This window comes from Mucor velutinosus (assembly GCF_035048745.1).
Source record: "Mucor velutinosus strain NIH1002 chromosome Unknown tig00001564, whole genome shotgun sequence".
Lineage (NCBI taxonomy): Eukaryota > Fungi > Mucoromycota > Mucoromycetes > Mucorales > Mucoraceae > Mucor > Mucor velutinosus.
The window spans coordinates 1,417,066-1,443,393 of record NW_027041906.1 but is presented as its reverse complement, the minus strand read 5'-3'; the positions used below and the strand labels follow the sequence as shown (position 1 = coordinate 1,443,393).

Sequence of the window (26,328 nt, the reverse complement as noted above, 5' to 3'; positions counted from 1 at the left end):
GATCATGAAGTGCACATCTGAAGCAACAAGCTCATATTGCATTAATCTTGGTGCCTATCCAGATATGGTAAACATCCGTAGTCAATGTCGGAATACAAGTATAAGTCTATAGTGCCATCCATGTCCGTGGTGCCATCTATAGCCTATATCTTATATAGTATGAATCTTATAGTACTAGCGTATCTGAAGTCCATATCTTCTCATGATCATAGTATAAATCGATATCGTACATCTAATCCAGTGTACATACAGTTTATATCTAAATCTGGTAACTGGATGAACTGTCGGAATGCAGATCATAGTGGATGTATTCCACAGTCGGTTGTAAAGCAACATGATGACACAAATACGCACAACTGCAAAAGCAACAGTGGTATTATAAGTTTGCGATACAACATAATGACTAGTATTGTTTCATGTAAAGCTACAGAGGAAACACTACCAACAAAAGAAAAAGAAGAAAAAAGCGCAACAAGGCAAACATCATGAATGCATTATCACGAGAAAAGAAGCAATGATATAAGCGTTCAAAGAAGTTTTATACCATTGCGACCAGAAGAAAGAAGATACTTACCACTTACCATAGCCACAGATAGATCAGAGGAGTATAGGCAATCACCGGAGACAGACCAGAAAAGACCAGATGAGCAGCAGCAGCACCAGTATCATAGACAAACTAAAGAACGAATGCCATTAGCAGAGAGCAGACAAAGATCAAATAAGTTACTTACCACTTATCACCGGATATGAGCAAGAGAGCGAGCATGCAGCAAATACAGTAGACCAGGAAAGACCAGATTAGCAGCAGCAACACCAGCACCATAGAAAAACCAAAGAATGAACGACACCAGAGACCGGACAAAGACCAAAGAAGTAATTACCAGACATGATAAACCAAAGAAGCAGACAGCAGAGATAGCAGAAAAGTACTGGCAGCAGCACCCACATCAAACAGACAAAAAGAATCATCAAAACCTAATAAACAAATTCAATTAGTCTTAATTCTACGCCTTCCAGTGCTCGTTATCAAATGGTGCCTAATATATTTCAAAGAAGCAGTATAAAGTACTTGTAATAGGGCACGGTAGTGTTATCTGAAGATAGAGTGTTATTACCAATCAAACGGTTTCCAAAACCACCATGGTTTGATACTAAACGCGTTTTGCAAAAAGGAGAAAAAACGGGAGGTATGGAAGAATGAGAGGGCGCCCTATCCGACGTCACGGCCAGTAGATTTGGTCTCAGTCTTTTGCCGCGGCAGCCCTAATTGCGGCAATTTAATATGAAGTTGTATAGTGGGTATTTTCGTGTTCAAACTTGACTTGATCTCACATCTTTTAAACGTTTTTGCTAAATTTGACTATGAAAACTGTCATTATCACACCCAGCTTTCTAATATAATTTTACAGAACTAAAGAAGCTGCACCGAATGGTGCTCATTATATTTAGCTTTCAGACCGAAAATAATGAGCAATTTACAAAAGTATGAAAACATGGTTTTTGCCAAAATGTCGAGATTTCACATAGGAAAATCTCATAGAAAGAGTTTCCAGTGCTGCATCCCGTATTTACAATCAATTTGATCTCATATGTATCATAGGAAAAGTCTTCATTTTTTGGGTGAAAAACGCGATCGTTTGATTCTCAAAAATTTTCCCTTGCTAATACTCATGAAAAAACGATGATTCTCATGAATTTGCAATGACCCAAAAAATTTTGAGATAAAGCATTAGACAGTAACTGCTAATGAAGTACAATCGTTTGGTGCTACTCTGGCGGTCTAGAACGGCCTGTACGGCGAGATATCAGTGCTAGAAAACAGCTCCATTCGGCCGTGGTTTGGTCTTTTGTCGACGAGCGAGAAGTGGTTTCAGTATGCGGTATCTATAGAAACTCAGTGTACTTGATAATTTGGATATCACACATCGTCTGGATGCCTGCTCATAGCGTGTCATTGGCTTTCAGGGCAATCAAGTGAGATAGACGCACCAAAACTTACAGTAAATCAGCAAATTTGTCCTGCTTTCATGGACGCAGCTGGCACTACGTCTTACCTTTGGTATGTGCTAATAGCTAGGCACTACATAGAACCGAAATTTTCGTGGTAAAAGCAAAATTTGCCAACATATTTCAAAACTCTAGTATACAAACGACCAATAAATCCACATTTTATTTGCAAAGCTATGTTGTACAATAACGATCTTCAAACTCTATACACAAATGTCACCTTTTGGTGGTCATTCTCAATAAAGGTAATTTCCAGAGCAATCAAGTTCGTCTGATGTACATCAGCAAAGTAGTAGCCCTTGTTATCATTTGGTGTCACAATAACAGGCATACTTTTATGACGAATATGTGAATCGTACAAGGCAAGTCGGCCATCTTCTGGTCTTGTTTCAAGGTCCTTGATGTGTTGTTCAATCTTGATTTGATTCTCAAAATCGAATCCTATCCATGCAATCGAACTGCTGTGGGGTGCTGTAGCATTGGGCTCTTCTATAAGTCGAAACACCCAAATACGGTCCAAACTCGTAATCTTGGTCTTTTCTGGTAACAAGGCGGCATTGCTGCCAGGAGCAGGCGGTAGTGATTGGTATAATTGCGTGACAAGTTCATGCTGTTGTCTGGAGTCGAGTACATCGCCTACTAGTCCATTGTTGCCAGCAGATATGACTTGAATAGACGGTGAGGATGTGTTGCGATAGACTGCCTGTTGCTGTTGTTGTCGCAATTGTTGCTGGTGTATTGCTAGATTGTCCTTGGGTACATCATCTCGTTTAAGCTTTTGAGCCTTCTTCTTGATAATTAAGGCTGTGCTTACAATACTCTTGAACCACTTTTTTTTCTCCACTGGTTGACCCGGATTGCTCTGATCTATGACAGTTTCCGACTGTTGTAATTGTTGTGTTAACGGCGGTTCGAAAGGAGATGTCAGTTGCAGCGGTGAAACGTGGTCTTCCACTTGAGGGCTAATTGTTTGCTGTTGATAGTGAGCATCCGTAACAGGGGCTGACGATTCAGAGTTAATCAGCGTATTTCGTTGGGTAGTTGTATCTTCTATAAACGAATCGTCGTCGTCGTCGTCGTCTTCAAGAGTAGCGCCCGAGTGCAGTGATTCAGGTACCGTGTACATTCCATTGTTTTGGCTCATGACAGCAGCTGAATAGTTGGCAACTTCTTCCGATGGTGATGCGAAAGATTGATCGTGGTATAAGTAGTTGTTTCTCTCCTCCTCTGGTGTGATGGGATAGTCATGATACTATGATATGGTGCTTTGTTAGTATACAGCCCTTTTGCTTATCATTATTTGTACTACGTCGAACCTGTTTGTCCCCTTGAGAGTCCCGTCTTTTTCCATGTTGCTGCTGTTGCTGTTGATCCTGATAATATTGCTGATACTCATCAGGTGATATTGCTGGCTCGTTGCCCATGTAAGATGATGAACGAGGTCTGGGATGACGAGGCTGTTGATACGTATAGTTGAATCCATTGCCTTGGTCATGCTCAGGTAAATAGTAGAAATCCTGATTCATGAAAGAGGATCTTCTATGATTCACGGGACCTCTGTTGTTCTTTCTTACTTGTCTTGAAGGGCGATCAAATACAGCAGACACCATCGATGGTCCATTTTGTCGCTGAGGGCGAAATTGGCTGCTGCTATTATAACCGTATAGATCAGTTTGGCTGTCAGCCACGCTCTGCTCATCATCGTATTCAGTTTGATGATCGTAGTAGTTTCTATAATAAGAAGCCATATTGTCCTTGCAAATAGCTGGCGGTATACAGGAAAATAAAGGATTAGAAGAGAAAAGATGCAAGATCAAGATGTGAGAGTATCGTGCAATGCTATTTATGCGTACAAATGGTTTGTTATTGTTATTCCTTAGGTTTAAAAAAGGCAACAACAAAGATTGTACAGTTGTAGAACAATACTTTGCTCATGACAGATTATCAAGTGGTACATGAGATTCATGTATCATATACTTGTATTCCACAGTAGATATTCTCCAGCAAAGGGGCTATTCATGCAGATCCGAGACTCCTCATCCATGTCAAGTGCCATGTTGCGCACAGAATTCCCTTGATGGAGTTTCCTTGAGGGTTACACGAGTAGATCGGAAGAGAGATGGAGACGGGACAGAAGAGAGATTTCGTGGGTAAAGCTCGAGAAAAAGAGACGTCTTTGGCATGCTGTTTACAGGTCGACATCTTCATTTGGTACCTTCAATAAAGTCATTATTGTGTAATGCCTCTTTGCGCGTTTGGGATTTGTGTTATATACAACTAAGTTAATAAATGGTATGGGATCTATACGGATTTATGCAAATGTAGACTATAGATATCAGATCCTATTTCATCAGAATTTTCTCCATGATTTGAAATTTGCCGTACACAGTCCATATTATTATAACAAAAAGAAGCTTTAGAAATACCAAGATTTATTAACAACTAGAGAGTGCGTGAAATCAAGGAAGAAGAGATGCTTTACACGCAACAGATCAGATCGTAAATGATTCACCACAGCCGCATGTACCCTTGACATTTGGATTATGAAACACGAATTGCGAAGATAAAGCATCTTCAACGTAATCCATCTCTGATCCTAACACTGTCAAGAGTGCCTTTGAATCAACCAAAACAGTTACACCTGAATAATACAAATGATACACAAACACATGGTTTGCATTAATAAATCGCATTGTGCGTGCGCTCACTGCTGCTACTTCAAATATACCTTGTTGATCAACGATTTCGTCGAATTTACCCCTTGTCTCTGTAAACTCCATCATGTATGAATTGCCGGAGCATCCTTTGCTTTTGACACCTACTCGAAGAAACTGAGGATGATCGCCACTTGACAGCTCCTTCAAACGGGATACAGCAGCTGTTGTCTAGGAAAACATGAGTGCCCTATTGTCACACGCAAACTCTCAGAGCAGTACCAAAGTCAGAGGCGCTTTACTCAATTTTAGTTGACGGGTTCCATGTGTCATAATGGTCTTGGCTGCATGTCGAGTGATGTGAGTAGGAATCATTTGTTTGGATTAATAATGTGTACCAGAAGAAATGGTCATTTTTAAATAGGCGAATGTGAGATTTATATGTCAATCCAGAAAATCTAAAACAGATGTTTCAATATGGGATTTCAAGACATCACCTTTTATTTAATCCATTTTCAGCTGAAGCATTAAAATGAAGCTTAAATTGTGTGGATGTGTGTGTGTGTGGTATATTTTGATTTGGTGTGTGTGCATGTTTGCTGGTTTGTGTAGCCTCAATATGAGAGATCTCCTTCTCTTGTTTCAGCAACAAGCCAAAATGCCACCACTACATCCGAAAAGCTGTCTGAACCATCCAGTGCTAGTTACAGCCAAAATGGCCTTGCGTGCCATGCCATCATCCAATGCCATACACAGCTATCATGGCAACTGGTTAGTTTCAACATTTAGCTTGCTGTTTCCTTTTGAAAGCCAGTTTTTTTTTCTACGTTTGGCCCCCAGTGATTGCTGTGCAAATAATTTCTTCTTTTTTCCCTCTTTTTGTTTGGTTTATAACATAAACTAAACTTGATACTTTCTCAAATACCAAGTGATCCTCTCTGTTTTATTGTATCAACATTTCTTGCTCTAGAGAAAATTGTAAATCACAGAAATAACGAAAAAAAAAAAGAGAGAGAGATAGAGAGAACCCCCTTCTTTTTTTTTTTTTTTTTTTTTTTTTGGCCATCTACAAAACGGATATTGGCTTATGCATAGTACCAATATCAGGTAACAAGCTCTGTTTGCTATTGTGTGTAAAAAAAACGTGTATATACTAAATACATTGTATAGATCTACAGCACTTTCCCTGGAAATTCGAGACAAAAATTACATAATTAAGCACGTTAATTCAGGTAAAAAAAAATGGAGTGTGCTATAGATGGAATGATGGAAATACTGAAATCAGTAATTTGGCAGTGTTGGATACGAAACAGTTTGACAAGAAAACGCACGCTCTACCCTCTTCGACTGTGAATGTTGTTTGCGCTAAAGTTACTGCCACTACTACCACTACACAAGACATGTGGAATAGAATGAACAATGTTTCAAAGAGACGTTCCATAGATGCATATGACCGAACCTATACCGACGAAAACAACCATCCTTACCGCCACGATACATCAGAAGAAGAGGAGGAGGAGGAAGAGGAAGAGGATGAAGTAGATGCTCGACACCATCGCCCACAAGACGATTATCAAGAGGAATCTGATTTGGATATTACCGGATCTGATGATGAATCAGTTTTATCAGTTGAACAAACACAAACAGTAAAGAGCAACTCATCCAACTTGTTTCAATTCCACTTTGAATTTGGCTCAAAACGACCACCAAGAACAACTATACAGCAAGATATGCAAGAGGAATCAGACGAACAAGAAGCATCCGACATGGAAGAGGAGGAGCCGCACTCTTTCCTGTCAAGTGAGCAACAAGACAGTGATTCAGAACGCAGCTTGTTTGATTCTGCCTCTTCGTCCAACGATGAAGATGATGAAGATGACGAAGATGGATGGAATAGCAAACGTAAGCTACCTTTATAGTCACGAGAACGCTTCTTTTTATGCATTCACACACATACACACACATGTACCTTACCTTACCTTACCTTGCTATACATTATTCTTCTCCCTATATCCTCGAAACTTGATTTTTTTTTTTATACTGACTCTTTTTCTTTTCTCTCTTTTTCAAAGATGTTATGGCAGATTCCAAATACTTTCCATCTGCTACTGATGAAGCACTGCAGACATTTGAAAACATTGAAGCCAATATCTACATTGGATCAGCCACAGGAAGATCCATGGCAGAGGAGAGCATGCCCTGTGAATGCAAATACGACTCTGAATTAGAAAACCCAAACGAGGCTTGTGGCGACGACAACATTTGTATCAATCGCATGATGTTTATGGAGTGTATCGTGCAAGATTGCCCCTGTGGTCGATTGTGTCGAAACCGTCGTTTTCAATTAGGTCAGTATTCGCCCGTGGATGTGATCAAGACTGAAAAGAAAGGGTTTGGTTTGCGTGCATTGACAAATCTACCTCAGTAAGTGTGCTACCAATATGGGCAGATGACAGCCTCTTATTGATGATTGCTCTAGAAACTCGTTTATCATGGAATACATTGGCGAAGTCATCCCACAAACCGAGTTCCTTCGACGTACCAGAGAGTATGACGCAGAGGGATTCAAGCACTACTACTTTATGACATTGAAAAACGACGAGGTAAGTGTCTTTTTGATGGGCTTGTGGGGATCTAGCAAGGTATTAAGTGTTTTGTGCATAGATCATTGATGCAACGAAAAGAGGCTGTTTAGCAAGATTCATGAATCATTCTTGCAATCCCAACTGCGTCACACAAAAGTGGGTCATTGGCAAAAAGATGCGCATTGGTATCTTCACCAGTCGAGAAATCACTGCAGGTGAGGAACTGACATTCGACTACAAATTCGAGCGTTACGGTGCGATGGCGCAGCCTTGTTACTGTGGCGAGCCCAACTGCAAAGGATTCATTGGTGCTTCTGATGAGAAAGCAGCCGCTATGGCAGCAGCAGCTTCCTCAGCTGATCACGACGAGGATCTGTTGATGGATACACACATGGGCGCAGAGGCGTCTCTATCTACGTCTTCTTCTGACGACGACGACGAGTTTAGCGATCAAGACAAGGACGAAGATGAAGTCATGATGCAAAAGACGAGAAAACCACAACCACTGCAAGATCCTCACAAGGTGCAGTCTTTTGTCAAGCGCATGCTGAATTCAGTGGGCAAGCCTCGACTCGTCAACAAACTGCTGATGCGACTGCAAATGACCAACGTCGACAATTCGCATGGAAGAGAAATCCTCAAGATGATTGTGCGCTTGCATGGTCTCAAGATGCTAAAATTTTGGCTGGGCGAATGGAAGAACAATGAGATGATTGTATTGCGAGTGCTGCAAGTGCTGGAGAGACTACCGCTTGCCAACAGAAATGGGCTAGAGGATTGCAAGTTATTTGATATTGTACAAAAGTTTGTGGATCACGACAATGAGGAGATCAGCCGGTTGTCACAGCACTTGTTGGATGAATGGAGCGAACTGAAGTGTGTGTACCGTATACCAAAGAGAGCACATGTAGACATGTCAGTCACCACAGCAGAGGAAGAAGACGATGACGATGACGACGATGATATGGAAGAAGGCGTGGAGGAAGAAGGAGAGGCGCAAGACAAGGATAGTGAACAACACGCAGATGCCTCTTCTACAACTACAGTTCCTGCCAAAAAACCAGCCAAACGACACAATCAACGAAAGAGGTTCAAACGAAAACGCTTTGAGTCTACACGAGAGTTCTTTGATCCAGACAACGACCTTTACGAGTACTTTTCCATGGACGCCACCCCAGAGGACCTTGCCTTCAAGTTGCTATATCCACCGCCATCCTCGATTCCAACTGCACCTAAAGCTATGCTTGAATCCAACAACAATAATAACAACACTGTATATCACCATCAAAAGCATTATAATCACACCAAGCATAAGAAGCCCACTGGAGGAGGAGGAGGAGGAGGCTTCTTTTCTTATCACTCTACGAATAATATTAACCACCAAATATCTTCATCTACTCCTATTACTATACATAATACAACTTGTACACCTAATCCTACAATAACAACTACAGATGATACCCTGCTTCAACAGCAACAAGCATACACGGATTACTATCAAAATCCTTCGTCCATGTATGACTACAGTCAGTTTTACTATGCTCAAGCAGCAGCAGCTGAAGGGATGACTGTGGAGGAGTACTATTACGCATTTCAACAGCAACAGCAACAGCAACAGCAACAGCAACAAGCTGCGATGCCTGCTACCAATTGGCAACTGGCAGTGACAGAAGATGGATCCACATATTACTACAACATGGCTACACATCAAACACAGTGGGAGATACCACAAGAATTGGAGCAATTGCAATCACAAGTACCTCCTCCTCCTCCGCCACCGCCGCCACCTCCACCTCCACCTCCATCCTCGTCTACTTCCTCGTCATTACACTCTACTTTACCGCAACCCACTTCCTCCACCGCTTCATTACAGAAAGCAGGTTTATCCATTGAGGGTGTCGTTGATCCACTGCAATTAGAAGGACTTGTTGAGCAAGCCATATTGGAATCGGATGAAAAGAAGCGACTTTTGCAATTGAGTCTGGGCGAAGATAGTCCTAATAGTAAGGGAAGCCATCTGCTCACACCTACCAGTGGATCTGTAGATGCTGCCATGAATGAAGAGGGTCCGTATTTAAATGACGTCGATTTGAAGCGAGAAGTTGGAAAAGTGGTGACAAAGTATCTGTCTTCCAAGCAGCAAGCGCTCTGGAAAGGAGATAAGCATGTGTTTAAGGATCTTGCTCGCAAGGTGAGTTTGCTATGGCGTGTGCTATTATACACCTAGACTAACATTGATTGTACCTAGGTCACTCATCATATTGTGGACAGGGAAATGCAATCTGGTCGAAAGATCAAGGCCATGGACACTGGTTTACGCATAAAAATTGAAAAGTTCATTGATGCGTATGGCACTGACTACGTATCTAAATTCAAGCAGAAAAACCTCGTTGGCCTATCTTCCAGCAGTAGCTCACCGTCCATGAATATCAGTTAGACTTTGTACATATATATATATTGAAGTATTCCGCGTTGCTCTCTCTCTCTCTCTCTCTCTCTCTCTCTCTCTCTCTCCCTCATTCTCATTTTCTTGTAATAAATGTTTCTTTCTTTGTTTGCTGTAAATGTATACGCTTTGACAGATGTCCATGTCATTGGTCAAACAACTGTGCCACCAAGACCACACCCGATTTTAGTACGTCAGCGGCATATAAGGCAACATCAAACTCTCTTTTCTTTTTATCACTTTTGCTTATACCATCATGAATGGACATAATGATGGCAGTAACAAGAGATTCACAGCAGAAGACGAACCATCGCGCAACAAGAGAATCAAGAATAGCCCATCGTCCAGAGAAATACCCAACTTGCCCTCTCAGCATTTATTGTTGGAAAAGATCAAACACAAGTACGCTACATCCAGCAACACAAGTATCAAAGTAGCTAAAAAGTGGTATGCAGCCTGGGAAGGTTACTGTTTGCAACTGTTCCCATTGCACCCGCCTCCTATGTATTTGGCAAATGATGATGATAACCCGGATGATTACGTTCTACTACCTCCAAGAGCTGTGCATTACCTTCGAAGTTGGTAGGCTGCCACCCATTTGATTGACTATGCCTGCTACTAATACACGCACATAATGGCCAGGTATGGAGGAACAGATCAAGTGATGGGGTTAGATCTCAATACAGCAACCCATCGAGCACCTAGCACGCCTACGACGACGTCTGAAAGAAAGAAACAACACTCTCGACATCCACCATCACCACAAAGACGCAGTTACACTGCCTTTTCAGACAATGAAACTGACAACGATGACCGTAAGCACCCACAGCTTCAATTTAAAGTATATATCCTTGATAAAGCTGTTGGTGCATGCAACTATTCTTTTACTATATCAGCAAATGCAACAGTATCCGATTTCCAGTCGGCTCTCCTAAAAGCCCTGAATATGCGTCCTTCTTCAGGAACAGTACCTATTTCAGATTTATGGCTCTTGAATCATGAAAACACACACTTTTTAAACACATTGAACACTAAAACATCATTCATTCTCAAGAAGGGTTTAATGGAAAACTCGGATCGATATGCTCAAAAGATTGATTCCTCATCCATTGCATCTGATTCAACCATTTCATCCTGTTTGTCTCGCTTGTCAGCAACAATAACAAACAACACCAGTAGCAATCCAAAAAACACCTATCTGTTGGCAGTAGAATTGGCGAGAAATAGATCCATTCGATCGCCTGTACAGTCGTCCCAACCGTCTCTATTTACTGCGAGAGCCAGAACAGCAGCATCTTTCACTCAACACACATTGGGATTACATGGACTACAGAATCTGGGAAATACGTGCTATATGAATTCAGCATTGCAGTGTCTCAGCAACACACCTCAACTGACCCGTTATTTTATGAGTAGGAAGGACAATGTGTATAGAGGTGATGTTACTGATAATGAGATTTTAGGCGGGGAGTATCGTCAAAACATCAACAGATCGAATGCGTTGGGTCTGGATGGAGATTTGGCCGAGGCATATGCTAAATTATTAAGGGACATCTGGACACCTAGCACCAGCTTCAGCTCAAAAAGAGTGGGAGCGATATCTCCCGAGAACTTCAAGGTAAACAGCTAGAAATAGAGACATTTGAGATGAATCGAACATACTCACATGGTATATATATAGAGTACGTTTGAGAGATTCAATCCACATTTCATTGGATATTTGCAACAAGACTCTCAAGAGTTGCTGGGATTCTTGCTCGATGGACTGCACGAGGACCTGAACAGAGTGCTGGATAAGCCCTATATCGAGATTCCAGACTTTGATGACCATATCAAGGACGAGGAGATTGCAGATAAGTTCTGGAGCTATCACAAGTCGAGAAATGACTCCATCATTGTGGATATGTTTCAGGGACAGTACAAGAGTCGACTTGTCTGTGGAGAATGTAAAAAGGTAAATGGTAGACTAGGTTGTGATTTGTTTGAATGTGCAACGTATTTATACATAAATCAATTAAAATTCTATAAAATGACAAGGTGTCAATCACATTTGATCCATTCATGTATATATCCTTGCCACTCCCAGTCGACAAGGGTGAAATTAATGTTGTCTACGTGCCTTATCTGCCTTCGCAAAGGCAGCTTGCCATCAAGATTCAGTTGGAAAGAGAGGCTACTATCAAAGAACTCAAGCAGCAGGTAGAAAAGCGCATTGCAGACAGTCCATCACTATCTATCCAAGAGAGCCACAGTGCAAGTATTCTTCTACCTCAAACAAACGTATGTGTCTACTAAACTGCATTCTCTTGGATAGTTGCTGGTAGTGGAAATCTGCTTTCAAAAAATCCATAGAATATTTAGAGATAGAGATCTCATTCGGTCCATCAGACCATTCGATACTATCCACGTGTATGAGCTTCCATGTCCCTCCACCGAGCAAGACAATGAAGATTGGATCGTGTTTCCCGTTTACTGCTCAACAACGCTTGACCAGCAGAACCCTCTTTCTGCTGTTTCATCCATTCCTCAATTTGGCCTTCCTATCGTGCTTGCTATTGAAGCTAAAAAGTTAGAAAATTCATCCTACTTATACAACATCATTGTCAGCCATATGGAGCGATACTGTATACTCAAGCTATTTGAAGAAGACAGATCACCCTCTTCATTGCCTTCTGTATCTGACGCAGCTACAAGAGACCCAAGCACATCACCATTCGTGCAACAACCCATCCATACCACTGCTGTTGTTATCCCTGCGGGTGGTCGTCCCATGGTGCCTATGCCCAATTTGTTCAAAATTCGCATCTTTGAGTACAAAAACACTCCAGACTTCTTTACATTTCCAGTTGGTGAAAGTCAAATCCGCTGGTACGATAATGCACAAGATTCATTGAAGCAAGGTCGCGGTGTGCTCATTGAATGGACTGCAGTTAAGGCACGGCAATTCTTTGGCACAGAAGCATCCACCGACGAGATTAACCAAGAAGCCTGGTACGATCACGACCAAGATGAACAGAGCGCAAATACCGAGGATAACGCAATCAGCGGTTACAAAACTCGATACGGCAACAGCAGCAATAGAGACTCCTGTGTAATTACGCTCAATGATTGTCTTGACGAGTTCACAGGGGATGAACATCTCGATGACCAAGATTCTTGGTACTGCCCTCGTTGTAAGAAACATCAACGCGCTTTGAAAAAAATGGATATTTGGAAACTGCCAGAGATTATGGTTGTACATTTGAAGCGATTTAGTCAAGCCAGACATTGGGGCAACAAGGTGAACACCATGATTGATTTTCCACTCAAAGAGCTGGATATGACAGACCGAGTATTAGGCCATCAGGACGAGAGTTTGATCTATGACTTGTATGCCGTGGACAATCATTACGGAGGCATGGGTGGTGGTCATTGTAAGTTGTGATTCTGCGCAAATGTTATCTGCTGTACTGAGCTTAATTATAGATACGGCCTTTGCTCAGAATATAGACAGCGGGCAGTGGTATGACTTTAATGACTCTAGTGTAACTGCAATGTCAGACAAGGATGTCAAGGTATGTGCCATTATACATGAGATGCTTCTAATAAGCACTACTTACTGATCTTTACATTAGACGAGTGCTGCTTACTTGTTGTTTTACAAGAGAAGAGCATAGTCAAAATTGTATATACTGTATATGACAAGATTGTATTGGAGTGTCAGAAACCAAAAAAAAAAAAGTTGCATTAATCAAACTCTAAACTAACATAAATATGAATTCTTCTGCTAAACATTTTCTAATGATATGATATACACTGAAATTTGAGTTTTTAACTTGGCCCTATCGCATGAGACCACCTTTTAATCAATCAGTAACTGTAAATCTCACTCTTTTACGATGTCCCAAGCCTGCATTTCAACAAAATCAATCTAATATATATATGGTCAGACAGCATAGTTGAGTTGCATTAGCTCTCACTTGTCAAAATTATGCAAAATACAATGAAGCTTGATGTATTTGAGGCGTGTTTTCGGGGGGGTGGCTAACGTACCAGCAATATATTAATAAAGCTCATAAATGTTCACCCTGTCCAGCAGTGCTGTAGCGCTCGCTTTGCCTGCTACTTTTTGTGTAGGCAAACCAACAAATCGTCTCTAGATATTGATAGACTTGCACACTTCTTGTACTGCACGTAATATAAATACAAGACGATGAAAGACGACAGTGCAAGTTTTTGGCTCCTAGTAAGTATGAATTCGTCACTATAGATTTTCAGTTTGGGTTGTAGTGCAATTTATTGATTTACATTACTGAAGGATAGTTGTATATATGCCAAGTCTAGAGAATGATGTGGAGCTTTACCAAAATCAATATGCCTCCTATTCAAATTAGAGGTTGCACGGACTGCAGAACTGTCCTTATAAAGAATTTCAGCTACCTATCGAAGATGTGATTCATTCCGTGTAAATAAATGCTACTATAAAGCCAAATTTGACAGCTTTCAAGCCTTATTATCTTGACAATTAGACCTCTCTGAACCTCCGGAATGATGCCAAACAATTGTGCTTGAGTAGCAGTAACTTTCTGGCATTTTTGCTCGACTTTTTTAAGGACCAAAAAAAAACATGGCCAAAAATCGACCAAAAAGCATGAGGTACCTCTCATGGTTTTCATCGAAAATCAAACAATCACATTTTTGACCTTGAAAATGAAGACTTTTACTATGGTATATATTGAATCAAAATGCTTCTCTCGATCCAAAGCAACTTCTGAAACTACTTTTATGAGGTTTTCATATCCAAATTCTGGATATTTTCGCTAATAATCTCGTTTCATGTTTTGCCAAATTGCTCAATAGTTTCATTTAAAATAACTATTACAATTAATGCCATTGGAAGCGCCTTGAAAAGTACTTCAAGAATGTATTAGGAAGCGTAGGGCGACTATTACAGTTTATATAGTCGAATACAATAGAATAGATTAAAGAAGTCGAAAAAAGACAAAATCTGTCCAATCTTGAACAGAGAAAATAAACTGAGTTTGAAATTTTTTGGCGGGCGTCGCTGCTGCTTTCTTACCCAAATGCCTTTTTGATGATGACAATGGTGATGACAATAATGATTGCGATGCTGACCAAATGAAGTCCATGAATTTAATAGGACAATTGCTTAGTCCGAATACTTTTTTTTTTTGCTTTTGTTAGGAGTTTTTCCCTGTAAAGGTGTCTTTTGCAATGACAATCTCTCAAAAAAAAAGTCGCTGTAGATCTTACACAAGTCCTATATTTCCGTATGGCCAGCTTTATATTACCATCTCAAGAAGAACATCAGCTAATGGATACCTCCCCCTCCAACTCTGATCTTATAATCTTTCTTTCACTATTAATTGCTTGTTTAAAATCTACATGATATCTCTGATTTGAAATGTCTTTAGCAAGAGCTCGCAGGGCGACGCGGTCATCGAGCGTATCGAGATCGGTCGGCTAGCTGTCTTGTACAAGAGATCAAATATACTGTTAGGTTTAGTTGACATGTCAGGATCGAAAAAAGAAACAGGTGTGGCGAGTGAAGAGGATATTTTGTTAGATACGTTAGGCCCCAGTATTTCTTGTGTCAAAAATCGTTTTAGATCGCCGGAATAATGCCAAACAATCACTCTCGGCTAACACTTACTTCCTGACACCTTTGTTCAAGTTTTTAGGGATGAAAAAAAACATCGACCAAAATCGATTGAAAGTATGAGGGGTACCTCATAGTTTTTGTCAAAAATCAAACGATCGCTTTTTTGACTCGAAAAATGAAGACTTTTACTATAACACATATCAGATCAAAATGTTTCTTTCAAATTAAGGCAGCCCCTACAACTATATTTGAGAGGCTTTCATATGTAAAATCTCGACATTTTGACCCAAATCGTCATTTCGTATTTTCTAACTTTGCACATTATGTTTATTCAAAATGTCTCTTATAATTAGCACCATTGGATGTGCCTTGAAAAGTGCTTGAAGAAAGCTTACGGAAGTATGGTATGAACATCACAACTTATATAGTCGAATACAACAGAATAGATGAATTAGGTCGATCTTGAACAGAATTTGTCCAATCTGGAGCAGACAGTTGTCAGGAGTTTAATTAGAGTTGGTTGGCAAAATCATTCTGGAGACATTCGATGTTTGTAAAGCTAATAAAGAGAGATTGTGAATGGAAAAGTACTATAGCTTTACTAGACATCAATAACTTTAGGCGAGTAAGGCTCTGGTCCAGATATTTCACAAGTTTTTTTGTGATTCTATAAAGTAGAATAACATGAATTAACGTTGCTCATGATATATTCTCGATAGATCTACCAGTCTTCAAAAGAAAATGCATTCGTCGTCAATCTAGGTCTTGCTTAAATCTGTTGTTATCAATTTAATTGAATGCGATTTCCCTCTAAAAATGGGGAGCTACCTTAAGCAATCTTTCATTTGAACAGATTGCTAGCACGCATGAATACAGTACATCCTTTAAGGATACAGCGTCACGGAATGTTGATTGAAGCAGTAATATCAAAGGCGTGCATTTAATTTGATTTGAACGCGCAATGTAAAGTTTCTTGAGTCTTGACTAAAAGTGGTGCATTTTTTTCCATACGCAAACAATTACAATGGAATACGACGACTACGACCAAAGCTTCGCCTCAGCACCCGTAAGATACGCCCTTGATGATCATGATAGTGATGAAGAGAACGAAGCCTGTGCTCAAATCAGCAAGGTGACTGTACAGACCAATTTGACCATCGATAGCAAGATCATTGAGGATGGTAAATGGACCTTGATTTTTGGTCTAAATGGACCTGGTAGTGTATACCTCAACTCGCTTGAGGATGTCAAAGTTACGGCTGTAGGTACAATAGTCCGCTTGGTAAGTATAAATGGCATGACATATCTTGAAAGGGAATGAAACGGTTAACGGTGCATGATATAGTTTGATAATGAGGATCCTAGAACTAAGGCCAGCATCTTTCAAGTGGATAACCATCCTGTCATGTTGATTCCTTTTACCAAGGAGATTCAAGCTGAGGATGCTGCTCCCTACACAAAGGCTGTTTTCAATTTGTTCGAGGGAAAGGTGGACAGGGTGATTGTTTTGGATGCATTTACAGCCACAGGATATACATCAGAAACCTGGAATCAAGATATGGTGCCTCCTTTATTGCGCGTTTTGCAAACCTCTTCTGCTCCTGTCATGAAAGAGCTGCCTCTCTTCGAGATCCCTAATATGATCAAGGCATTAGCAGCTTCCATAGTCAATTACGTAAGTGAAGATGCCAAGATCTCATTGCAACATGTCGCTCATTTTGTCTTTTGTTATAGTGCGAGATGTATTCAATTCCCTGTTATGATTTCCTTACACTTCAGGAATCCATCTATGGTAAATTGCTCGTTAATGAAGAGACACTGGAAGCCTACAGCCAAGGATTCCATCATTTGGGATTAGATTTCAAATTCAATGGGCAAACTATGGAGCAGGTCCTGAGCGATGTTCACACTGGTCGAGTAGATGACAATCACCATCGCTTATATCTCTAAGCATTTCATCGTTTCCCTACAGCAGCTATACATATCCCTTCCACCCATTATTACATATTCAAAAGAAATTTACATGTAAAAAAACATGAAAAAAAATGTATTAAGAGAGAAATTTATACAAAAAAAAAAGGAACAATATAAACTTTTTGTCTGTGTTTTCGTTGCTGGTTGTGTAGATTTGGTGATTATGTATACATAGAGAGCGAGAGATGAAGGTATTCAAGGAAATTTCGTCATTTAAACAGCCAAAAGCTCACCCCAGTTGCGAAGAAAGACGATGGCGCCAGTAAAGACAGAGACAGAGAGAGCAATGTTGAGGTTTCCTTGACGCTTCTCGGGAGAAAAGAGCTCTGACTTGATAGTTTGAACAAAAGATGTGCTTTGTTGACCTTGTTCCAATTGACGCTTATCCATTTTATTTAGTGCTGAAGGAAGAAAAAAACGCTGTTGAATCTAGTGGAAAAAATTTGGGTTGTGGAGGGGTTACCCTTCGACATAAGTCACGATGAGGTGTAGTAGCATCAAAAAGAAAACTGAAAACTTTCTTCTTATTGGGTGCCATTTAAGAGAAACAGTCGATTCGGAAAGGCTCTTTTTCTTCATCTCTTTCCATTCAATTGAAAATGTCACTTTTTCGTCCTACTATTCTCTTAAACACTGCTGCCAAGGCTGCATCAATCAGAGCTGCTCCTGCCATGGCTACTCGTTTCTATACAGTAAGTGCATCAGATGCCCAAACTCGTGTATTGGATGTGGTGAAGGGATTTGAAAAAGTTGACCCAAGCAAGGTAAATCTCTATGCGCACGCATGAATGTCAGCATATTGAGGTCTTTGCATAGGTTACTGTTGACTCTGTATTTGTAAAAGACCTTGGTTTGGATAGCCTAGATGCTGTTGAGGTTGTTATGGCTATTGAGGAGGAATTCTCGGTCGAGATTCCTGATAAGGATGCTGATGAAATTAAGTCTGTCAAACAAGCTATTGAGTATATTACAAAACATCCTGACGCACAATAAAAGCAGAGGAACCACCTTACCATGATGTAGTATTGATGCAACGGTTTTCGCGTACATGGTGTTGGGAGATGATGCCGCCACAATGATTTAAGACAAAGTTTGAGCGTATTTACACCTCAAATCATGCCTGCCTACACTGTTGAGTTCCCTTTCAAAATCATTATTTTTTTGCTTTTTATTCTAGTTTATTTTTTTCCTCTATACATGTGTGATTTAAGCAATTTCTTCAATAATCATATCCTCGTCATCTTCATCTTCTTTGGGCTTGATTTCAGATACTTCGGCTCCATCCTCATCACGGACCAATAAATCGACAATGGTGACACAGTGCTCCTTGAGATCTTCATCTGTTTCTTGTAAATGAAGACGCTGAATGACGCGGTAAACTTGCTTTTGGCGCAGATAATCACGGCCATAACGAGTGGATGCTAATAAAATGATAGATTCCAACAACATTTCACGAAGCATGCGATCATTTTCACGTTTCTTGTCGTCATCCAACATTTGGATCTCTTCAGGGAACTGTTCAAATTCTTCAATATCGTACTCTTCATTGCCACACAAGGGCAATAAGATGAAAGGCAACACATTGATGTCGTTGGGATCTAAAAGACGTTCATGCTCACGAGTTTCAAAACAGCAGTTCTTAATGACAGAATCCACACCGCCACGACGAATGACATTGCGATCTTCAGTGAAAATTTGAATCTTGGTGAGTGGGGATAATTTGTCTGCAGGAGCAGGTTCGATCATAAAGACACGGCCCAAGCGAATACTTGACACGTTGGAGAACACGCTGGCTAAAAAGTGAAATTCAGCCTCAGGGTTGTATTCCTTCTTGTAGCCTTTGTGGAAGACCTCGACGAGTTGATCTAATAAACGGGTGGATTCGATGAGTCCTTCGACTGGTTCAGCCTTGCTGTTGATAACTTTGACACAGGTGGGTTCAAATTTGGTCATGTTAGATAAAAGCATACAAGCAAGATCGGCAAGAACGGATTTGGCATTCTGGTAAGTATGTCAACATATTGCTTCTATTCCTTGCGTATAGTATGCTTACAGTGATTAATCTGCCAATGTAGTTGAGGAAATCAAGGTCATCTAGTTCATGTTGAACAAGTGGATCGCTGGATAGGTTGATCAATGCACGAAGAGCGTCATGAGCGGTTACCTATACAATCCAAAGTATCAGCTCGTTAGTACCTTGTCGCACATTGGGATGTGGCTTCCATAGTAACGCTGCTATAAGCTGTCAAACGGTTGCTATGGAAACCATTGATCCTGTTACTTGGAAAATCAACAACTTACTGGATCCTCTTTACACAAAGCTTTAAGATCTTTGCAAACACCAGCTTTTTGCTCGAGCAATAGATGACGGTATTCATTTCCATTTGGCGTATAAGGAACAAGATGATGAAGTGCAATGGCTCTAATCTAATAGGGATTATCTATCAGTAATGGAAGCAAGATTTCAACGAGATTATCTACCTCTAAAGCAGGTTGATGCAAGAAAGGAATAAGCTAGATTGAATGAGGTTTTCCCTGTTAGTATCTCCAAGTTGAAGTTTGCATTAATTTTTACTTCTTTGATTTGAGCTTCCATTGTATATAGCGGTAAAAGAGAATAGATTGATGAACAATTTTTTTGGATGAACCTTTTGTTAGTTTCAAGAATGGCTTTGAGGTGACTGGTTTGATGACAAAAAAAGTTTCGAAGATGGAAGAAGGATTTGATTGAACAAGAGCAAACGAGGTGTTGCATTAGAGAGGTTCATTTAGTCATCAAGGACTTTCTGAAAAGGAGACCACACAGTTTACAGATGACTGACATTTATATTTATTTCAATTTTTTTTGGGAGTTCAATTAGATTTGTATGGTGTGTATCTTGACGAGAAGGGTGCGAGATGTAGGTCATGATGTGTGGGTGTTTGAGTGAGTTAGAGTGTGAATTTGAATCTATATACATTACTCTTGAGACATTGAAATGTATTTAGGCAGCACCGACGAGAATGTTGTTGATGGGGATGTGGATAAGCTATAAAACGCGTAAAATATCATCAGTAAATGCACAAGGTATGTGTAGCATGACAGAGATCTCCATTTCAATCCATGATCCCCTCTTTCCCATCTCACCAAAACCCATCTAATCCACTAATAACCTGATCATTACCTTGACAAAATAACCAAGAGCACCGAGAGCAGCAAAACCCATAGCAACAGCTTGAACAATCTTCAAGTATTCTATGGCAGAACAGTCAACATCGCATACATTGCCATGCTGGACGTGCATCTAGATTCTTACCTTGTTGATCAGGCTTCTTACAACGGTTGATGAATTGGAAACCATCCTTGAAGAATTGCTTGGGACCCTCAATAACTTGTTGGGCAGTATCCTTGATATCAGAAGAGCTCATTTTATATATATATATGGTGTTTGATAGAAAGGGAAAAAAAGGAAAAGAAATGTGATTCGAAAGGAGATTTATAAATATATTGAATTTTGGTGGTTGGTGATATTTCATTGGTTTAATGGCTGTACAGCCAATCAATCTGTGTCAAGTTACATTCGTTTGCAAAGGAAAGAGAGTTCCTAATGCTGCCAATTGTGATACAACAAACCACCTTTTTTTTCCTCTCTTTTCATCTGTGCCTCTTTCTTTTTCTTTTTCATTATTTCCTTATTGTTATACCAGACATGTCACAGCTGTTGCAGTCGATAATAGACTGGTTAAGAAGTTTGTTTTTCAAAGTAAATAAAATACGATTTTCAAATCAGGAGAACGTTTGCATTTAGAGTGATTTTGTTGTAAATACATTTGTATTCTAGACAGAAATGGAGTTGACCTTGGTTGGCTTACAAAACAGCGGTAAAACAACTCTAGTCAATGTGATTGCAGTAAGTTTAACTAATCATAAACAAACAAAACCGTATCAATCATTCCATCATCTGCTAATAGTCAGGGCAATTTATCGAAGATTCAATTCCAACTGTTGGATTCAACATGCGCAAGGTTACCAAAGGCAATGTGACCATGAAGCTATGGGACATTGGTGGTCAGCCGCGATTTAGAAGCATGTGGGAGCGCTACTGCAGAGGTGTCAATGCAATAGTGTTGGTATTCACGGCAGTGCGATGGGGAGATGGCGCATACTAACCATGTCCTAGTTTTGTAGTGGATGCTGCTGATCACAAGAAACTGGAGGCAGCCAAAGTGGAATTGAAGGGCTTGTTGGAGAGACCTCAACTGATCCACATCCCATTGCTTGTCTTGGGAAACAAGAATGATCTCCAAGAAGCCATCAGTTCAGAGCAGTTAATAGAAGCTTTGTAAGTGGTAGATAGCATGGACTGATATGTAGATAGATAATGAAGCTAAAACACAAATTGATAGACAACTCAAAACAATAACAAATCGTGAAGTTTCCTGTTACTCAATCTCTGCGAAAAACCACACAAATATAGACATCACTCTACAGTGGTTGATCAAACAAGGCAAAAAATGATTTAAGCTTACATTTTACTTCCCACCCCTCTCATTGTGTCTCTTTAATAAAACCTTGATCCGTCCTTTTCTTCTCTCTCTCTCTCTCTCTCTCTCTCTTTTCCTCTTTATTTCCGCATGATGGACGAATCAAAGAACAAAAATATACACATCAATTATGGCTCTTTCAGTAAAAATAGCAGCGAGGATGGCAATGGATTAGTGGACCCAGGTCAAGAAAGACTGAACCAACTCGGCTACAAACAGGTGAGCTAGCTATGAACTTCCCTCAATGTTATCCTGCTAAAATTGCACTAGGAACTATCAAGAAGACTCTCTACATTTGCGACATTTGGTAACTGTGCATGCTAAACATGCCTTGTTTCATGTAGCCTCATCATCATCATCATGTCTTCACAGGTCTGGCATTTTCAAACATTGGGATACTATCAAATACATCGGCGACATTCCAAACTGGTACACACATCTTCTCCATATAAGCAATGACATATATACTAACACTTATCAGTGTTACAAAGAGGTGGTCCTGTGACGATGCTTCTTAGCTGGAACATAGTTGCCATATTCATGATGTGTGTAGCCCTATCATTAGCAGAAATATGCTCGCTGTATCCTACCAGCGGTGGTCTGTATTATTGGGTGTACGAATTAGCAAGCAGACATCCTAAAGGAAGATCCAAGGCGCCGATAGCGTAAGAAGGGTTATCAGCAAACAAACATGAGAGATGACATGAAACAACTGACATGACCCACAACAATTAGTGCTTTTATCACTGGATGGGCCTATTCGCTAGCAAATGTTATTTCCATCGGTGCTACCAATGTGACAGTAGGTACGTTCAAGAGGTATTTACGAGTGCAATTACCTCAGCTAAATCGCGCTGTATAGCCATGTCACTGGGATCTATTCTTAAATTGACATTGGATGTGGATGTACCAAAATCATGTTTGATGGTGTTGACTCTTAGTATCACTTTATTCCATGGATATTTGAATACGCGTGACATGGGTGGTTTGGCAATTCTGAATCAGTGGAGCGTGTTTTGGTCATGCACAGGTCTTTTGGTCATCATCACCGCATTGTCTTGTTTGGCACCACATAGAAACGCTTCTTGGGTATTCACGCACTACCAGAACCAAACTGGATTCGAAAATCCTGGATATGTGCTTGTACTGGGCATGATTGGTGCTGCTTATTCATTGTTTGGTAACATTTCAAGGTTTTCGTCTGGCATGTGTGCAACTTGAGTTAACCACGCTTATTATGAAGGTTGCGAATGCGCTGCATCGGTCAATGAGGAGACCAAGGACGCTGATATCTCATCTCCACTGTAAAGTATTAAATCCAACCTTGCATAGACATGCTATTGATTTTTCGACATAGAGCCATGGTAAGCTCAATTGCAGTTTCTTGGGCTGTGGGGTTCGCATTTTTGATTGTTCTGTTGTTCTCGATTCAAGACATTGATGCCATTCTTGATTCAACATTGCACATGCCAGTGGCACAGCTCTTCTTTGTAAGTCGCTAGTCATTACTTGACTGAATGACCATTTTGCCCTGACACTATCTGAACAGGACGCCATTGGTGTATGGGGCACCATGGGTTTTTTAGTGCTGATTGTTGTATGTCAATTCTGTACAGGTGCAACAACGATCACGGTCACTTCAAGACAGATTTATGCTCTAGCTAGAGATCATGCAGCTCCCATGAGTTCAGATCTCAAGAAAATCAACTCTTACAAACTGCCGGGAAACGCTGTCTGGTTCACCGTTGTCATGACATGTTTGGTGGTCTTGCCATTTCCTCTATCCGAACATTTATTCGAAACCATTGTTAGTGCCACGACCATCACCATTCATTTCAGCTATGGTAAGTCATCTGTGCTAGTGTGTGATGTCATGCTAATGATTGCCCTAAAGCCATGGTGTTGGGATGTCGTCTAATTGCACCAGATCCAGAAAAGAAAAAGGGTCGTTTTCACCTTGGCCGGTGGAGTGCTCCTATCAATATTATTGGGTTTTCGTGGGCAGTGTTTGCCATTTTTGCATTCATATTGCCTACTTCATGGCCAATTACAAGCGATACTTTTAATTATGCCGGTGTAGGTCTAGTTTTGGTGGTCATGACAGTTGTGTCTTTTTGGTTGGGATGGGGACGCTATCATTACGAGGGCCCAAAGGCTATGACGGATGATATATAGATTATTTGCTAGATTTGCTTGTATATATGTATACCTGTATCAATGAAGAGTAGATCAGAAAACTTTTGATTTATAGCCGAGTCCAAGCTTCCAACGTTTGTTTAAAGGAAATGCATGATAACCTCGACTCCACCATACTGGAACAAAGCGAGATACGACCATAAAGAGCTGCCGAATAAAATACTCTGAGTAGTATGTCTCGTTCTCCTTCAACCATTGTTATTTTTAGACGTTAATGAAAACTTGTCCATAATAGCTGGAGTGTCATTACTAGAAACGGTGCATTCTCTTCATGGCAATGATTGCTTTTGAATTGCTACTGACGAGCACAGGCTGTTTGGGTGTTAATGAATCATACAACTCCTTGAAAAGACATGATCGCGTTGTAACTCTATAGCCACATTGTACGATCCTAACTTTTTACAAGCTAGTAGTTGTATAAGAGTTATGTGTATATCACCAAAATCTGCACAGAGCATGGTTTCATCTGCTTTGCATTCTTTAATGAGAGATATTGCTATTAGAGTCTGAAATGAGCCCCAATAGCTACCTGTCTGACATGCTGGCTTCTACTGCAGTTCACTTGTAAACGACTGTAAATTGGATCTTATAGCTGATAAGCCAGCACGAATGATAACTCAACATCTACATATGTAGAAATTCAACAAAATAGGAGATAAGACTAGTAAATGATGAAGAGAAAGAAGCAAGTGTATCTACATTTATTTTTTAAGGGACGTTTTGGAGTTTGAAGAGTTGTTTCTACGGTGGTGGTGGGGAATGCTTTTCAAGGCCGTGTTCAGTTTTGACATGAATTTCTTCACACGTTGCTGTTGTTGATGTTCTGGTATTGCTGGTACACTACCTTCGCTGGCCTGCCATGAAAGGTTTACCTCTTCTTCATTGATGGTATATATGAAGGGGGGAGAAACTGAGTTATTTGGGTTGGAAAGTGACGAAGAAAGAGGAAATGTGCTCGATCTAGGTGTCAGTAATGGACTATTTACATTGGGTGTTACAGATAGAGGCGTGGCGTTGTTGCGTTTAACGACAGGAGAATTACTGGGCTCTTTGACATGTAGGGATGATGGAGAAGGTGTGCTTAGTGGTGATTCTATTTGTTTGGGTAAATCGGTAATGATCTTGGCATCTCCATGAACAGGCGCACGGCCTAATTTGACTCTAGTCTTTTGCCACCAAATGGGAGGACAGGTGGTTCCTTTTTGCTCGTCATGAACAGAGGGTCTTTGACGAATGCTTGCTTCACTAGTGCTTGGCGCCGGCAGGCTCGATCTTCGCATTGCAATTTCTTGTTCTCCTTCATTGAGCTGAACAAAATCGTCAGATTTCAAAACGTAGTTTGCAGGAGAAGCTGGCGCAGATTGCGATCGAAATCGGCTCCTTTGTTTTTTTGCTGATGTGCCATGGACAAGTGATCGTTGTGTCGCTAATCCTGACTGGAAGACGTAATACAAAACAGACCAGATCCAATAAATCTCTGATTGTATTAATGCCATGCTGATAATGACATAATTGGGATTGTGGGTGTTTGATTTCAAATGAAGAAAAGACCTCATTGTGGGGTAGTGTGAGTGTGTAAAGTAGAATTACGAGTTTTTTGTTGTTGTTGCAGAATGAAAAGGAACTGATATATCCTTTTATATACAAAAGGTGGAGTTGGGCGTCGGGTCTAATTGTTCTTTTGTAGAAAATTAGAATTTTGTCAACTTTTATACTGTTTCATCGAGATTGATTGCATGCTCAAAACTGCTTTGCTGCACTGCTGCTTCAAGATTCAATGGTGTTGAAGAGCTTCTGATAGGCTGGAATAGCACATTTAGCTATTATTTTCATAAAGAAAATAGAGTGTAGCAAGATACTTTTTTTTTTGCCATTTTCGGGGATGAATGGTGAAGGTGGGGTAATCTATCTCATATCCCTAACAAGGAATAAAGTCGCCGTTCTCCTAACTAGACCCAGCTCTGAAAGAAGCTATTAATACATATGCTATGTCGAAGTGCAGTTGAAGGAAACAATTATGACAGCCTTTGATAAGACCAGATTTCTGACACCTTGCGCTGCATTTCATCAAGATCAACACTGCATAACTGATGAACAATAAATCTTCATTGAGTCAGCTCTGTTTAAGCTCACAAGAAATGACAAGCGTTCAGTTTGAAATACCGGGTTACTGAAGAAAACCTTGGTTGTGAAATCAAAGATTTTGGAATAGACAGATTGCCCATTGGCAGTGTTCTACATTGATTTTATCATGATTTGGAACTTTGTTCTCTGGGCATCTAAATCCATTGAATGGCACAAATAGTTTTCTTTTACGCATTGTTCGCCTTTCGATGATGA

At 40.4% G+C, this 26,328-nt stretch overlaps 11 protein-coding genes across 11 annotated transcripts; 6 read left to right on the top strand and 5 right to left on the bottom strand.

Moving 5' to 3' along the window:
* Positions 1–2,203: 2,203 nt before the first annotated feature.
* ATC70_010758 (uncharacterized protein) lies at positions 2,204–3,755 on the bottom strand (the record flags this gene model as incomplete). Its single annotated transcript, XM_064829967.1, has 2 exons — positions 2,204–3,259; positions 3,324–3,755. 2 exons carry the CDS (start codon positions 3,753–3,755, stop codon positions 2,204–2,206), a joined length of 1,488 nt encoding a protein of 495 aa, XP_064682469.1.
* Positions 3,756–4,499: 744 nt separating this feature from the next.
* Positions 4,500–5,036, bottom strand: ATC70_010757 (uncharacterized protein; the record flags this gene model as incomplete). Its single annotated transcript, XM_064829966.1, has 2 exons — positions 4,500–4,892; positions 4,944–5,036. The coding sequence occupies 2 exons, from the start codon at positions 5,034–5,036 to the stop codon at positions 4,500–4,502; spliced, it is 486 nt and encodes a 161-aa protein (XP_064682468.1).
* Positions 5,037–5,748: 712 nt separating this feature from the next.
* ATC70_010756 (uncharacterized protein) lies at positions 5,749–9,683 on the top strand (the record flags this gene model as incomplete). Its single annotated transcript, XM_064829965.1, has 7 exons — positions 5,749–5,768; positions 5,832–5,893; positions 5,958–6,563; positions 6,734–7,085; positions 7,141–7,264; positions 7,326–9,437; positions 9,495–9,683. The coding sequence occupies 7 exons, from the start codon at positions 5,749–5,751 to the stop codon at positions 9,681–9,683; spliced, it is 3,465 nt and encodes a 1,154-aa protein (XP_064682467.1).
* Positions 9,684–9,948: 265 nt separating this feature from the next.
* ATC70_010755 (uncharacterized protein) lies at positions 9,949–13,348 on the top strand (the record flags this gene model as incomplete). The annotated part of the gene is made up of 7 exons (XM_064829964.1): positions 9,949–10,274; positions 10,335–11,310; positions 11,374–11,646; positions 11,730–11,891; positions 12,007–13,105; positions 13,158–13,246; positions 13,307–13,348. 7 exons carry the CDS (start codon positions 9,949–9,951, stop codon positions 13,346–13,348), a joined length of 2,967 nt encoding a protein of 988 aa, XP_064682466.1.
* A 2,970-nt stretch (positions 13,349–16,318) lies between these two features.
* On the top strand, positions 16,319–17,244 carry ATC70_010754 (uncharacterized protein; the record flags this gene model as incomplete). Its single annotated transcript, XM_064829963.1, has 3 exons — positions 16,319–16,576; positions 16,640–16,969; positions 17,029–17,244. The coding sequence occupies 3 exons, from the start codon at positions 16,319–16,321 to the stop codon at positions 17,242–17,244; spliced, it is 804 nt and encodes a 267-aa protein (XP_064682465.1).
* Positions 17,245–17,867: 623 nt separating this feature from the next.
* On the top strand, positions 17,868–18,261 carry hsp10_1 (mitochondrial heat shock protein Hsp10; the record flags this gene model as incomplete). The annotated part of the gene is made up of 2 exons (XM_064829962.1): positions 17,868–18,032; positions 18,085–18,261. The coding sequence occupies 2 exons, from the start codon at positions 17,868–17,870 to the stop codon at positions 18,259–18,261; spliced, it is 342 nt and encodes a 113-aa protein (XP_064682464.1).
* A 213-nt stretch (positions 18,262–18,474) lies between these two features.
* On the bottom strand, positions 18,475–19,864 carry THI80 (thiamine pyrophosphokinase; the record flags this gene model as incomplete). Its single annotated transcript, XM_064829961.1, has 5 exons — positions 18,475–19,269; positions 19,322–19,432; positions 19,570–19,695; positions 19,750–19,782; positions 19,844–19,864. 5 exons carry the CDS (start codon positions 19,862–19,864, stop codon positions 18,475–18,477), a joined length of 1,086 nt encoding a protein of 361 aa, XP_064682463.1.
* A 388-nt stretch (positions 19,865–20,252) lies between these two features.
* On the bottom strand, positions 20,253–20,676 carry ATC70_010751 (uncharacterized protein; the record flags this gene model as incomplete). The annotated part of the gene is made up of 3 exons (XM_064829960.1): positions 20,253–20,297; positions 20,433–20,503; positions 20,565–20,676. 3 exons carry the CDS (start codon positions 20,674–20,676, stop codon positions 20,253–20,255), a joined length of 228 nt encoding a protein of 75 aa, XP_064682462.1.
* A 419-nt stretch (positions 20,677–21,095) lies between these two features.
* ATC70_010750 (uncharacterized protein) lies at positions 21,096–21,766 on the top strand (the record flags this gene model as incomplete). Its single annotated transcript, XM_064829959.1, has 4 exons — positions 21,096–21,158; positions 21,220–21,374; positions 21,429–21,590; positions 21,655–21,766. 4 exons carry the CDS (start codon positions 21,096–21,098, stop codon positions 21,764–21,766), a joined length of 492 nt encoding a protein of 163 aa, XP_064682461.1.
* A 116-nt stretch (positions 21,767–21,882) lies between these two features.
* ATC70_010749 (uncharacterized protein) lies at positions 21,883–23,967 on the top strand (the record flags this gene model as incomplete). The annotated part of the gene is made up of 10 exons (XM_064829958.1): positions 21,883–22,011; positions 22,063–22,099; positions 22,165–22,221; positions 22,274–22,457; positions 22,528–22,598; positions 22,655–22,972; positions 23,036–23,096; positions 23,150–23,282; positions 23,342–23,636; positions 23,687–23,967. The coding sequence occupies 10 exons, from the start codon at positions 21,883–21,885 to the stop codon at positions 23,965–23,967; spliced, it is 1,566 nt and encodes a 521-aa protein (XP_064682460.1).
* A 722-nt stretch (positions 23,968–24,689) lies between these two features.
* Positions 24,690–25,544, bottom strand: ATC70_010748 (uncharacterized protein; the record flags this gene model as incomplete). The annotated part of the gene is made up of 1 exon (XM_064829957.1): positions 24,690–25,544. One exon carries the CDS (start codon positions 25,542–25,544, stop codon positions 24,690–24,692), a length of 855 nt encoding a protein of 284 aa, XP_064682459.1.
* Between the last annotated feature and the right edge of the window lie 784 nt (positions 25,545–26,328).